Genomic DNA, 15,246 nt, shown 5'->3' on the forward strand with positions numbered 1-15,246 from the left:
TGTCACGGTTCTCAGGGTGAGACACAGAGACAAGGACAGAGGACCCAAATGCAGACAGCGGGTAAGGGGTTAACACAAACTTTAATAATAACTAAAAATACAAAACAAGGACCCACGTGGGGGAACATAACAAAACATAGCAACACGGACAGGAACTAACTAGACTGAAAATAATAACATTTGACATGAACACTGTAAACTAAACTAACTACACAACGAGAACTCACCACAAAGACAAACACGACGCAACAGAACAATGATCAGCACGAGACAGAAGACACAAGGGCATTATAAAGGGGACAAATCAAGAGGAAGCAGGTGCGGGGCATGAACTAATTAACAAACAATAACGAGGAGACGAAAGGGTGGGAACAGAGACGCCACACCGGAGAGTGGAAGACCAACAGGGACAAAACGTCACTCTCCACATAAAACAAGAGGTTCTATCATGGTTCTGCCGCTAGGTCAAGAGAAGCAAGACAAGGTGGGGCAGAACCATGACAAGTAATCTGTACTAAGGTTGGTTGGGTTTCTAACTGTTAAAACAACTTCTTTAATAATGACAAAACATTTTTTGCTGGGCAGCTAACAATGTTGGTTTGGTTACCCACCAAGCAAAACAGTTGAAAATGAAATTACCAGATGTCTTTACAACAGTGAGATTTGGTTTAAAGGTGAAAGGTCTCTTTAAGATGTTAAAATTACATTTGATTACCTAGTGAAGTAGGAGTCCCAGTAGAGACATGTCAGACCACAATTATAGCTAAAGAAAGGCCATAGAGGTCTGGTGGTTGGTGTTAAGGGACAACAATGTATTCCGTCCTTGTTAATGGCAATTAAGTTACAAAGTGGCTTGAGATGATTGGCAAAACTGAAACACCATATACTCTATGCATCTTGGTAAATGTTTTTTTTTTTTTGGTAAATGAAACACTTAGTTAGATGTCCAAGAGCACAGCTTTGTATTCCACTCTGTATAGTCTATAGAGTCATCTGTTAAAGTTGTGGTTGCTTGCGTTACATGCCAGTCACACATCCTGGGTGGGCAGATCTTTGCCAGAATACGCTACAATCTAAACATGACTATGCTGTTAATCACACAATATTGTTCACAGTTTCGTTCTGTGTAAAATATGAATGATAAAACTCTTCTTTTATAAGTACAAAATATTTGAAATTCCTAGGTTGACCCGTTTGTTTTTGTGATGCATTTGATGGTAGGGTGATGCAGTTGATTTCTATGTGTCTTAACACATGTTGATTTTAGAACATTTGACACCCACTGTTCTAACAGTCACACCCAAAGGCCACATTATTAGCATGGGCTGCAAAAAGCTTTCTTATAAAGAGACTGCTTGTGATGTTACTCATTGGTCAGTGGCTTTGGATAAAAGTGTGCACTAAATGAATAAATGTTAATGTAAGATAAACAGGTACTGTACATTGAACTGTTCAATTTCATTTGATTAGCATATATGTTTAGTTATAGCAGGATTCTGTGTTCTTCAACATGTTTTGTTTTCTGTTGTTCTGTTCTGTATGCTTCTGATTAAGTAACCATTATATAAACCTATGGGGTTTTAAAGGCTTATTCACAAAACTATTTGACTGGTTTCAATTTCAGTGAAAGGCTGAAAAGAAAAGCATTTTAGTTCAAGGTTATGCAATGAGTGACATTGTGTCATAGGGACAATTACATGATCGAAAATAACCCTTTAGATTAGATATTGCTTGAAAACCACAGAAACAAACTCTATAATGCAGCTTGGAATACTCCACAATTTAATTTTTACATTTTTTTTAAACAATGTTGTTTACACATCAACATCGTGCTAATCTTAGTGCTTTTTTCTAGTTTACTTTGTGGGTGGTGGATACGAGAGTTTGTGGCTTTGGCTAAATCTTTGGCTATATCAGATATTTAAATTGTATTAAGGCAGTTCACTAAAGGTATAATTTACCCAATAAACAGGTTTTGAACCACATGAGTGTAAAAAATTGGTGACACAATTTATAGTTTTGGGTGCATTATTCATATTTAAGTGTTTTGTTTATCTTATCTTTAGAAAACCATTATCAGGTCTTGCAAGGTTATGCTTCTGAGAGTGATGTATGTGAGTTTATGTATAGATTAGGGCTGTCAATTGATTCAAATTTTTAATTGCGATTAATCGCACCCTTTTCGTGTGATTAACTGCGATTAATCGCACACGTATAGTGAAATTAAATACACTATTTATTTTGTTTAACGTGTTTATTTTAGTGCTGTTAATCGATTAAAAAAATTAACTAACTAATCACAGAGTATTTATGTTTTTAAATATACTTTTACATTCAAATAATTTCACATTCTATCTCCAAATTGTAGTCTAAAGCGCTTCCTATTTTCACTACTCTTTGCATTCATTTAAGACTTTATTTAACTCGTTGAAATGTGCTTGCGAAAATACTAGACAAAATGTGCTATCTGGCATAATCTTTTGTGTTTTTGTTCATTCAACCACGAATGAGAGAGATTTATACTGGTGCGCTGTCTGACAGATTCTGACGCAACCTTTAGCCTGTGTGGACCGCTGTGGTGTTGCGTTGAGCCGTGTTCTATACTGGACGTGTCAATACAACCATTTCAAATTGCGTTTTCAAAAAAGGCCTTTATATGAATAAAAGCGTGATTATATAATGTAACACTAGACAATGATGACAGAAAAAACGACCAATGCTGAACTAGATCTAAGATGGTGTTGCTTGTTTTTAACCCAATACTCTTAATATTTGTGTGTGATTATTGCTTAGTAATGTTTGATTTCATACCATTTCAAAGTGAAAGTTTTGTTTTAGTGGATTTCAGCATGAACAAAAATAAAATGTTGATTTGTATGACTTAAAAATGCTTCAGACATGTCAGTGATATCACTGAACAAACCAATGCCTGTGAAACCACATTGGGTGTTTTGAAAAGTACTTTCATAGAGTCTGAAAACTGCCTGCTTGGCTAAATAACATAAAATAATCCTTTCCACTGACAGTATAGCAAATTCATCATAAACTCAAATTCACATTTAAATTCAACTTAAAACACAAACTCTATATTATATTGCCATTTAGAAAAACTATTTACAGTAAGTGTTCACTGTGGTTTTCACAAATAACAGTCTTTCACCGCGGTTTAAACAGCAGATACAGCACTGTGAAGATAAAAAGTTATCAAACTCATTCAGTCAAGGCCTAACTGGCATTTCCTTTCCACTGTCTTTATCCATTGAGGATGGCTGCTTTGATACTGCTGAAACTGTGGCTTTAAGCATTTCTTCAATTGGAAGAGGAAGTTCATAGACATTTGGGCACAGACCACTTTTGTTCATTGCTATAAGTTCAGGGAGATCAGTGGCCTGAGGGTATATGATAAAACACATACAATGACAGGATCTGTCTACTTGTATTCCAGCACTATGGACCAATGTGTGTCGATGATAGGTTTATAAGTACACAATAACTGTGGAAAGGTCATCCACATTCGCTTGACATTTCAGCTCTAAACAATTGATAGCAGATAGGCAGAGCTTGCCATAGCTGCCATGAGACCAGAAAAAAGGTCTGTTTGGAAATTTTAGTTAACACTAAGGAAAATGATAGAAATACAATTACAGTATATCAAATTTATTTTTCAATATTGCTAGCATAGTATTAAAACACACATTTTTTTAATTGAATGTTGTTTTTATATTACACTAATAAGATATTTTCTCTGCATAACAATAACCCTAAAAACAGAGACTTTTGGTCTAGATTTAGACTCTTAATTAAACGTGAAAACCAAGTACTTTTATGTTTGCTCTCATTGACATTGTAAGGGTTAAATTACAGAGACACATTCAGTCACTTGTAATACCCAGATGAGGCCTATTTCCTGTACTGGGTGTTTTGGAAAAGAAAATCGGCCAATTCAAATGAAGTTCTGCATTAATGTGCCTAATAGTTTGCTTTTAGAGTTTAAAGCTATAGTGCTACAGACTACCATTGTGTGTGTTTGTGTGTTTATGAAAGCCAACAGTATTTGCTTGTTTGATTGGCCAACGTTATGAGGTATGATGCCAGTTAAACAGGACCAGATGGAAACTGCATGCTAAAATGCCATAGTTAACGCCTCTAAATAAACTTACATGGTTTTCAATATCAATGATACTGCTTGTTGTTGTCAGTAAAAGAAAAGCTGTTGATGAATCTATTGTCACACGATTTCTACAGAAAAGTCATGCATTTTACATGCTTTATTGTCACAGTAGCAGCTGAAAATGTGCCTGTGTGTAGATGTAGGAGGCAACCCTACTGAAAAAAAACAGCTAAAACCGGCCAGTCAGGTTTTAGCAGGTTCAGCTGGTGAAGCAAGCTGGTTTTAGGGAAGTTTTGGACACTTTTTAGCTGTGTTTTAGGTTTTAGATGGACAGCCTGGTTGGAGCTGGTGTTTAGCTGGTTGTAGCTGGTGGGTTCCAGCCTGTCCAGCTAAAACCAGCTTGATAAGCTAAAAGGTGTCCAAAACCCCTCTAAGGACAGCCTGCTTCACCAGCTAAAACCAGCCAACCAGTTTAGGCTGGTTTTAGCTGTTCTTTTCAGTAGGGAGGTTTGCTGAGTATGCTGTCAATGTGAAATAACATCACATCACATCATTTATATTTAAGCCGTGCGTGACCTTTATCAGACATCATGTGAGGTCGAATGTGATTACAAAAGCTGTGGATCTCTGACACTTTTCTTTGTTTTTTACAGGAACGTAATTCTTCAGGATGGATTACGAACAATGCTACTACAACGAAACCATAGCCTTTTTTTATAACAAAAGTGGAAAGTATCTTGCAACAGAATGGAATACAGTAAGCAAGCTAGTCATGGGACTTGGGATTACAGTATGCATTTTTATTATGCTAGCGAACTTGCTTGTGATGGTGGCCATCTACAAAAACCGCCGATTTCATTTTCCAATCTACTACCTAATGGCTAACCTAGCGGCTGCGGACTTCTTTGCAGGACTTGCCTACTTCTACTTGATGTTTAACACGGGACCCAATACAAGAAGGCTGACGGTCAGCACGTGGTTGTTGCGCCAAGGTCTAATCGATACAAGCCTAACAGCGTCAGTTGCTAACTTGCTAGCTATAGCCATTGAGCGTCACATCACTGTTTTCCGCATGCAGCTCCACACTCGCATGAGTAATCGACGAGTAGTTGTTGTTATTGTAATCATCTGGACCATGTCTATAATAATGGGGGCCATACCTAGCGTGGGATGGAACTGCATCTGTGACATTAGTACCTGCTCCAACATGGCACCTCTCTACAGTAATTCCTACCTGGGCTTTTGGGTGATCTTCAACCTGCTTACATTTGTGGTGATGGTTGTTCTTTATGCCCACATATTCATGTACGTACGCCAGCGGACCATGAGGATGTCACGGCATAGCTCGGGTCAACGACGCAACAGAGATACTATGATGAGCTTGCTGAAGACGGTAGTGATTGTGTTGGGTAAGTTTCGCTTTTGCTGATTTGTGACTAGCATTGGCCTATCATTAACCAAACCTTAAAAGTCGAATAAGCAATAATTATTTTCTAATTTCAGAAGTTGAAACATTCCATTCAGTTTTATTTATATAGTGCTTTTCACAAGGATTCATTGTTGCAAACAGCTTTAGAGGGAGAAAGACAAAAATTAACAAAAGTTAGTATTAGTATTAGAATAACAAGGGTCCATTCTTTGCTCTTCATTGTTGATGGAGATTGCCTGGGCTGGGATGATCAGTTAAATTCACAGGATCTCGCAGGAGGATGGCACACATGAAGTCCACAAATTCTCACATGAGGATGGCACATAAAGTCCACAGGTTCTTGCATGAGGATGGCGCGTGACGATCAGCTGGTGCTGTTGTAATGTGCAGTTTCCTGTGGGTGGGTATCCCGATGGTCAGTCAGTCCGCAGGCTCTCACAGGAGGATGACACCAGGTGCTCCCACTTGAGCCGGCATAATCGGTGGATGCTTTATCATCGGTACGAATGGCTTCTTTCTCCATCGGCGCCAAATTCAATATTACCACGTATTCTTATGACAAAAAGAATGGATCACAAATTGTATAACAGCAATAAAAGCTTTTTTAATCTGCTACATTTGACATCATAGCTTTTGAAATGTTCTTGTATTTTTTTTATTGCGTTCATGCGTTTGTTGTATTTCACACGTTCAGACAATCGTGCAGACATGGCACAAGCCTTACTGTGGTCCGAACATAGCTTCGGTGCCATCCACATGGAGACATTTGGCTGTATACGTAAATCCTTTCGTCCGCGGATCCGGCGTTTTGGGAGCCTGAAACCGCTATTGTTTGAAACTGGGTCCCAGAGTGGATGAATCTGAAATGCCACCCTTGCGTTTTCATCTATACAGCCTATTCGTATACACTCACCTAAAGGATTATTAGGAACACCATACTAATACGGTGTTTGACCCCCTTTCGCCTTCAGAACTGCCTTAATTCTACGTGGCATTGATTCAACAAGGTGCTGAAAGCATTCTTTAGAAATGTTGGCCCATATTGATAGGATAGCATCTTGCAGTTGATGGAGATTTGTGGGATGCACATCCAGGGCACGAAGCTCCCGTTCCACCACATCCCAAAGATGTTCTATCGGGTTGAGATCTGGTGACTGTGGGGGCCATTCTAGTACAGTGAACTCATTGTCATGTTCAAGAAACCAATTTGAAATGATTCGAGCTTTGTGACATGGTGCATTATCCTGCTGGAAGTAGCCATTAGAGGATGGGTACATGGTGGTCATAAAGGGATGGACATGGTCAGAAACAATGCTCAGGTAGGCCGTGGCATTTAAACGATGCCCAATTGGCACTAAGGGGCCTAAAGTGTGCCAAGAAAACATCCCCCACACCATTACACCACCACCACCAGCCTGCACAGTGGTAACAAGGCATGATGGATCCATGTTCTCATTCTGTTTACGCCAAATTCTGACTCTACCATTTGAATGTCTCAACAGAAATCGAGACTCATCAGACCAGGCAACATTTTTCCAGTCTTCAACTGTCCAATTTTGGTGAGCTCGTGCAAATTGTAGCCTCTTTTTCCTATTTGTAGTGGAGATGAGTGGTACCCGGTGGGGTCTTCTGCTGTTGTAGCCCATCTGCCTCAAGGTTGTGCGTGTTGTGGCTTCACAAATGCTTTGCTGCATACCTCGGTTGTAACGAGTGGTTATTTCAGTCAAAGTTGCTCTTCTATCAGCTTGAATCAGTCGGCCCATTCTCCTCTGACCTCTAGCATCAACAAGGCATTTTCGCCCACAGGACTGCCGCATACTGGATGTTTTTCCCTTTTCACACCATTCTTTGTAAACCCTAGAAATGGTTGTGCGTGAAAATCCCAGTAACTGAGCAGATTGTGAAATACTCAGACCGGCCCGTCTGGCACCAACAACCATGCCACGCTCAAAATTGCTTAAATCACCTTTCTTTCCCATTCTGACATTCAGTTTGGAGTTCAGGAGATTGTCTTGACCAGGACCACACCCCTAAATGCATTGAAGCAACTGCCATGTGATTGGTTGATTAGATAATTGCATTAATGAGAAATTGAACAGGTGTTCCTAATAATCCTTTAGGTGAGTGTATATTTTTTTAAATGATGATGTCATCACCCCAGCGCCTCATCGCTGTGGCAGAATTACTGCGCCACATACTGATTTGGTGTATATACTACATCGTTTTGAGTTGGTTTAGCGGGTTTGTGTACGCAAATATTTCTTGAGATGACGCTGTGAAAAAGAAAAAAAGATTGGATAGGGAATGCTCTCGCTTCGTGTGGATGTGACCTTAGAGTCCATTGCAAGGTAATTCTCACACAGTTTCTTTCTATATTCAGATGTTATCTCCTATTTTGTTAAAACAATCATAAGCAGATGGTCTAAAACCACAATGATCTGTTCAGCAAACAAACTATCTCAGCTCATGTTTGATATTTTAAAAGGCTGGGAAAGCTCCTAAAGGTCAGTTCTCTTGTTTACCACAATTTTAGAAGAACACATGACGCAGTAATACATTCTGGTTGGTGTATGAGGGTCTGCCATGTGATACGACAAATGATATTAGCATCATGGAGCCAAATCGCACATATTCTATGAGAACGTGTCCTTTAATGATGTCATCTGGAAACTTGAAAACTTGCTCTAGGGATTAATTTATTTCTCGGGTCGCTGTTCACATTTTGGCGAGATTCCGCATCTTCCCTGTCAAGGGAGATCCTTTCCTGATTATGCACAGAAATTATGTACTACAGTTTATCCACACTCCAATATGGGCAGGTTTGTAATCAGCAACAAACCATCAACTTGTAAGTGAAAAACCTAAATACTATGCAATATGTTACGTCTCAGTCTATTGTGCCAACTTGTTCGAGGTGACGAACAATGTAGCCCTTGAATGGTCTACAGCTCAGTGCCCGTCATAGTGGTCTTGTGGCCAGTTCCAGCGTTTGCCATGCACTGCATCAGTGTCATGCCTCGCTGGCTCCCCCACTGAAGTCTGGCTCAGAAAAAGGAACTAGTCACTGTGCAGAATCCCGCAGCACCAGCGCTGTGCAGGAAACAGTACTGTTGTTGTTCGGATCGGGCAGGCTCGCCTTAAGCTTTGGGGAGGATGGTGAGTGGGGGCCTGCATGAAAGCGTGGTTTGTAGACTATGACCTCACCCTTGAGAAAAGAGAGGTATAGAACCATTATTGATGTGTGAATGAAAGTGTGCAATTTGCTGTAAATAATAAAATCTTTTAAAAGTATCTATCTGCATGTTTGTAAAAGTATCAAAATGGATACAACTGAAACTAGATTATTACGTTTTATAAAAAAAGTCATTGTAAAAGTTGCAACCACAATGCTTGGGTGTTCTGGTCATTGCTGGGTGGCCTACAGTAAATCAAAGTCCAACACGCTTTCTGATATTTTCAAACCTCCTTTAATGTTAATCAATGGGGTTATTCACCAAGGTTTTTTGTCTACCAGAGAAATATTACATCACTTGGAAAAGTAAGCTCAAATCTTTTTACACAGCATTGCAGATTTGCAAATGTGTTTCATACGGTCTTTGTTTAATCTCTAAGTGTGACATAAAAATACTTAGTTTGCCCAGGTTGTTTTTGCCAATATGTCCAACAAAATTAATGAATAAAAGGATTGTTCAAAAGATCGTCTAATCATTTAAATTGATTACGTAAAAAAGATCACATGTGAAAAAAGACTATGCAAATTAAATGTTTTGTTTTATGTTGTTGGTAAAAACTTACTAACAAGAGACTAACTACAATTAAAAGGTACACAATTATAGATTATGGCCCATTTATAATAAATTCCCCTTCCTGCATGTGTCCAACTGCATGTATCAAGTTTCTCTTAAGTGCAGTACATGTCTGTTAAAACACCAAGATAGTGGTGTTGAAAATGTGAAATATGAGGGTGTTTTAATAAGATTTAATGTCAAATCATTGTGAAAAATCCTAAAAAGCAGTGCTTATCATGTTTTCATGCATGATCCACCGAACAACAAATGACACACTGTGGGTTACAAATAACTTCCACAACCAAAAATGAAATCATTGTTTCTTGTCAAAGGCATGACTCATTTATTGTTGAGAGTTACTCAAGGGCATATGAAGTATATTTGAAAAACAGTGAAAGGGGTGATGAGATCATTGAATAATTTTCCATTTCGCTCATCAAGAAAGACATCCACGGTTGTTTTATTCTAAATACATTTCTGTTAGGCCTTGCGTTATTTTCCTCTGAACGTTGTTTGATTTATCAGCATTACTGGAATACATGAACTCAGATATGCTTACTGTGTAGAGATCATTTTTGTAAAAAGCATGAATTAGCAAAAAAAATTCTGTTTTCCTTTTATAATAGCCTTTTATGAAGGCATTGACCCAATGGAATGTCCATCTGAGAAATAAAAACACAGATTGTGATGACAATAGATTTTCTAACATGTGGGCATTTTATATTAAAGTGTTAAATATCACTTGCTGAATAAACACCATGTCACGTGACTTAAAGACATGTGGAAAAAAAGGGGCTTCAAGTTTCTTCCTGGGAGCAAAGATAAAATTGAAAGTAATTCTCGCCAGCAGTAGGGCTGTGTATCGCCAACAACTTTACGATACTATACGCATCCCGATACAAGGCCACGATGCGATACGTATCCCGATACGAATAATTTTTTTATTACATTTATCATACGACAGATTTACAGCAAAATATACTTGCAGAAAACTGCCATTCATAACTACTTATAGTTAATCTGACAAATCAATGCATAAGGTTTTGAGAATGAGTATAAAGTTGCAAAAGATCAAGTCCTTATACAGAGACCCTTGTTTCTAAAACAGGGTTTCTAGGCTGCAATCATATGTGTGCATGTGTTTTACAAATAGACTCTAACTAATAAATATGAATATATGCATTGACGTGCAGTCAGAGTAAATAGATTTAATTAAATTAGATGACGTATTTCTTTCCAGATGTCAGATATCAGATTTCTAGATATAATATTATTAATGTATGGGTGCTGTAAGATTTAAGCAGGTCTTTGCTCTTCGCTTTCTATTACACGCACATTTACTGTCGCTCTTCCACGTCTTACTTTCCATGTATTATGAGCGAGCGGCGCGTCACTGCATCTCTCCAGCGGCGGGAATTTCATTGATTTTAAACGCTTGCAATATTTTTATAGTGGATGAGGCAGAAGCAGTGCTGCATCATGTGTGTGTTGAATTAGCGCCTACACGACACTCACTTTACACTTTGCCTTAAACGCAACCATTGAAGTCAATGGTCCTCAACTCTGGCCACGAGATCCATTTTCCTGCCGAGTTTAGCCCCAACTCTGATATAATTCAATTCAATTCAATTCAATTTTATTTATATAGCGCTTTTCACAATGTGCATTGTTCCAAAGCAGCTTTACAGGAGCAAATAAGAAAAACACAGAAAGGTAAAACACAGCACAGTGCATGGTGTTTATAGACCAAGCAAGATCATTATAATAAATAATATCTAATAAATAAATAAATAAATAAATGCAGTCTCCCGGTGAGCAAGCCAACACTGCACTGCTCTGCTGTGGCGAGGAACCCAAACTCCAATGCTGAATAATGGAGAAAAAAAAACCTCGGGAGAAACCAGGCTCAGCCGGGAGGGCCAGATCTCCTCTGACGTGTCATAGCTGCACTCAGTGACCCCGACCAAAGCCACCGAGCAACGTCCACGAAGAACAGGGAGAGCCCACGAGCCGCGACCCAGGAAGCCCCACCCGCCGAAACCGTGCAGGTCCAACCCGGTCTCATTCCGCGATCAACAACAGACAACAGAGGAACAACCAGGGAAAAGTAGTAATGGCATAATTAACTTTATTCCTCTGTTGTCCGACATCGACCACAAAACAAGACCAACCAGACCAGATCCACACAGTCCCAACAAATGAAACGCCCCGAACCACAACCAACAAGCCCCCCCACTCCCCACAACACCCACCCAGCTACCTCCAATCAAAGTCACTGAGTGCAGCCATAACTTCAAACTGCTGTCGTGTGATGTAAGTTTAGCATTAAATACCAAGTATTGTAAATTTAGCATTTATGTGACAGGTAGTCCGTCTTTGCTCTCGGCTGGGGATGGAATTGTCTGAGCTGGGCCGGCCAGATGGTCGCCTTTTTCTTGGGTGGTGATGGAATTGCCTTGGATGGAGCTGGATGGTCAGTCAGTCCGCAGGCTCTCGCAGGAGGATGGCACGGGATTTTCAGATGTAGCTGGCGTAATCTCTAGTTGTGGATGGGCATATGACGTTCATCTGGGTCTGGCGGAATCTCTCCCTACCTCGGGATGGGCATCCCGAGGCGAGGGCAGAAACAGAAAGAGAATAATTAGCGTAGCTGCTGTTCATTAGCTATGTATTAGTGAATGCTTGGCTGAAAAGATGTGTCTTTAATCTAGATTTAAATTGGGAGAGTGTGTCTGACCCTCGAATAGTATCGGGGAGGCTATTCCAGAGTTTAGGTGCTACGTATGAGAAAGCTCTACCCCCTTTGGTGGATTTAGTTATTCTAGGTGTTATCAAAAGTCTGGAGTTTTGAGATCTTAGAGAGCGTGATGGGTTGTAGTGTGGTAGAAGCTCTGTTATGTAGGTAGGGGCTAAACCATTTAAGGCTTTATAAGTAATTAAAAGAACTTTAAAGTCAATACGATACTTAATGGGTAACCAGTGAAGGGTTGATAACATTGGGGTTATGTGATCGTATTTTCTGGACCTGGTTAGAACTCTGGCAGCTGCGTTCTGAACTAACTGTAGTTTGTTTATTGATGATGCAGGACAACCACTAAGCAGTGCATTACAGTAATCAAGTCTTGAGGTCACAAATGCATGAATGAGCTTCTCTGCATCAGCCACACATAAAATATTTCGCAATTTGGCAACATTTCTAAGGTGGAAGAAGGCTGTTTTTGTGACATTTGAGATGTGATTTTTAAATGACAGGTTGCTGTCTAATATAACGCCAAGGTCTTTAACTGTATTTGTTGGAGTAACAGTGCAGCCTTCAACTTGCAGGTCATAATCCGAAATATTCTGCTCACGTGTCTTTGGTCCGATAAGTAATATTTCTGTTTTATTAGAATTTAAAAGAAGGAAATTACAAGTCATCCAATGCTTTATATCGTCGATGCACTCTGCCAATTTGGATAGTTGGAAGGAATCATCTGGTCTTGATGAGATATATAGCTGAGTATCATCTGCATAACAGTGGAAGCTAATTCCATGTTTTCTAATAATGTTTCCAAGGGGCAGCATGTATATGGAGAATAGCAAGGGTCCTAAAACCGATCCCTGAGGTAATCCATAATTTACTTGCGTTAGATTTGATGATTCCCCATTTAAATGGACAAATTGATGTCGGTCTGATAAGTAAGATCTGAACCATTGTAGTGCCTGTCCCTGAATACCGGTATAATTGTGTAAGCGATCTAGAAGTATTTTATGGTCTACAGTATCGAACGCAGCACTAAGGTCGAGCAGGACTAGGAGTGAGATGTTACCTTTATCTGATGCTATAAGCAGGTCGTTTGTAATTTTAACGAGCGCAGTTTCAGTACTATGATGCGGTCTAAAGCCTGACTGGAATTTTTCGTGTATGTCATTATTTTGTAAGAAAGAGCACAACTGAGTGGACACTACTTTTTCTAGTATTTTAGACAGGTAAGGGAGATTTGAAATCGGTCTATAGTTTCCTAGTTCATTGGGGTCTAAGTTTGGTTTCTTGATAAGAGGCTTAATGACGGCCAGTTTAAAGGCTCCTGGGACATGGCCTAGATTAATTGACGAGTTGATAATGTTATAAATGGGCTCAATTGCAACGGGTAATAACTCTTTTAATAATTTAGTTGGTATGGGGTCTAATAAGCAAGTTGTAGGTTTAGATGTTGCAATAAGTTTAATTAAATCTTCCTGTTTTATAGGTGAAAAACACTGTAGCCTTTCTTTTGGGGCGATGGTTGGTACTAATTTATAGGACAGACTTGGAGGTTGAGATTTTACTATTTTGTCTCGTATGTTTTCGATTTTCTCTGTAAAAAAGTTCATGAAATCATTGCTACCAAGGTGCGGCGGAATACCCAGGTCAGGTGAAGTCTGTTTATTTGTTAGTTTAGCAACTGTACTAAATAAAAACCTTGGATTGTTTTTGTTAGTTTCTATGAGGTTACGGAGGTGCTCGGCCTTTGCTGCTTTTAGTGCCTTTTTATAACAGTTTGCACTCTCTTTCCACGCAATTTTAAAGACCTCTAATTGGGTTTGTTTCCATTTGCGCTCCAGTTTACGTGTTTCTCTTTTAAGGGCGCGAGTGGTGCTATTGTACCATGGTGCTGCGTTTTTCTCATTAATCTTTTTTGACTTCATAGGTGCGACAGCTTCTAATGTATTAGAGAAAATAGTGCCCAATTTGCTGGTCAAGTCATCGAGCGATTCTATATTTATTGGTATGGTTATTAAAGGAGTCAGATCTGGCAAGCTCTTTGTGAAACTATCTTTAGTAGTTGAGGTAATTGTTCTACCCTGTCGATAACGAGTTAAACGGCTGATTTCGGCAGTGCGCAGTGTACATGTTATAAGATAATGATCAGTGATCATATAAAACACCTGAACAAGCTAATCAGCGTCTTTAGGAATAGATGCTTTCAATTTAATGCGGCATCAGATTTAATTTAATCAGATGCAATCTGAATGTAGTGTTTACATGAAAGGTAAATTAAGTGATCTGATTGATGTGCGTGTTTACATGACAAGCTTCAAATCCGATATAATCTGCTGACATGCGCACACTGATACCCACTAAAACAGTGTTTTAAAGCACATGTTGTGTATATTTTATTTTACAAACGGCATAAAAAAAAGTACAGTTTTGTGCCAATGAAGCACGAGCACACGAAATTTGACTGAAATTTCAATCGGCTTGGCCATTTTTAATCTGATTGACGTGTTTACATGGAGCGTTTTCATTCAGATTGGATTTTTAATCGGATTACACTGGTCCATGTAAACGCATCTTCTGATTAGCCTCTTCAGGTGTTTTATCAGAGTTGGGGCTAAACTCGGCAGGAAGATGGATCTCGCGGGCCAGAGTTGAGAACCACTGATTTAAGTGAATGATATGAGCAGTGTTGTGCAAGTTAATTCCAAACTGTAATACATTACACAGGGCTCTAGAGTGCGACCTAATTTCTCAATGGTGCGACTAAAAAAAATCTGAGGTCGCACCGGTGCGACCAGCCGTTCGAGGGAAAAAAAGTCTCTGCGAAAGTCTCCCTGTGGTTCAACAGCAGACACATTAGGCCCATATTGTGGTCTAAACCAATCAGAGATAGTGAAGGGCGGACCCCCTCTGATTGGCCGTGGTCCAGATATTCCTGTACGTGTGTGTACGTTTAAAAATGTTGTGCTGCAGTCAGACAGAGTGGTGAGTAGCCTAGGCCCATCAGATAAACAGAGTGGATGTAGCCGCGGATGATGAGAGAAGATGAAAAGAACGATTGACAACTTTTTCGTTAAGAATGTTAAGTTAAGGCCTGATCGTCCGGAAATCATAACCAATGCTCTGACACGCTAGACTGCGACTAAATGGTCTCATTTTGCGGAAAATTTTCCTGCCA

The 15,246-nt window shown here is 39.4% G+C and overlaps 1 protein-coding gene across 1 annotated transcript in view; it reads left to right on the forward strand.

Annotated features, from left to right (window-relative positions):
* lpar1 (lysophosphatidic acid receptor 1) overlaps positions 1-15,246 on the forward strand; it is a 38,390-nt gene that overhangs the window by 9,524 nt on the left and 13,620 nt on the right. The window contains exon 2 of the mRNA XM_057320897.1: positions 4,765-5,520. Coding sequence (XP_057176880.1) covers positions 4,782-5,520 — 739 coding nt within the window. The 5' untranslated portion in view covers positions 4,765-4,781. The remainder of the gene's footprint in view (positions 1-4,764; positions 5,521-15,246) is intronic.

This window comes from Triplophysa rosa, linkage group LG22 (assembly GCF_024868665.1).
Source record: "Triplophysa rosa linkage group LG22, Trosa_1v2, whole genome shotgun sequence".
NCBI lineage: Eukaryota > Metazoa > Chordata > Actinopteri > Cypriniformes > Nemacheilidae > Triplophysa > Triplophysa rosa.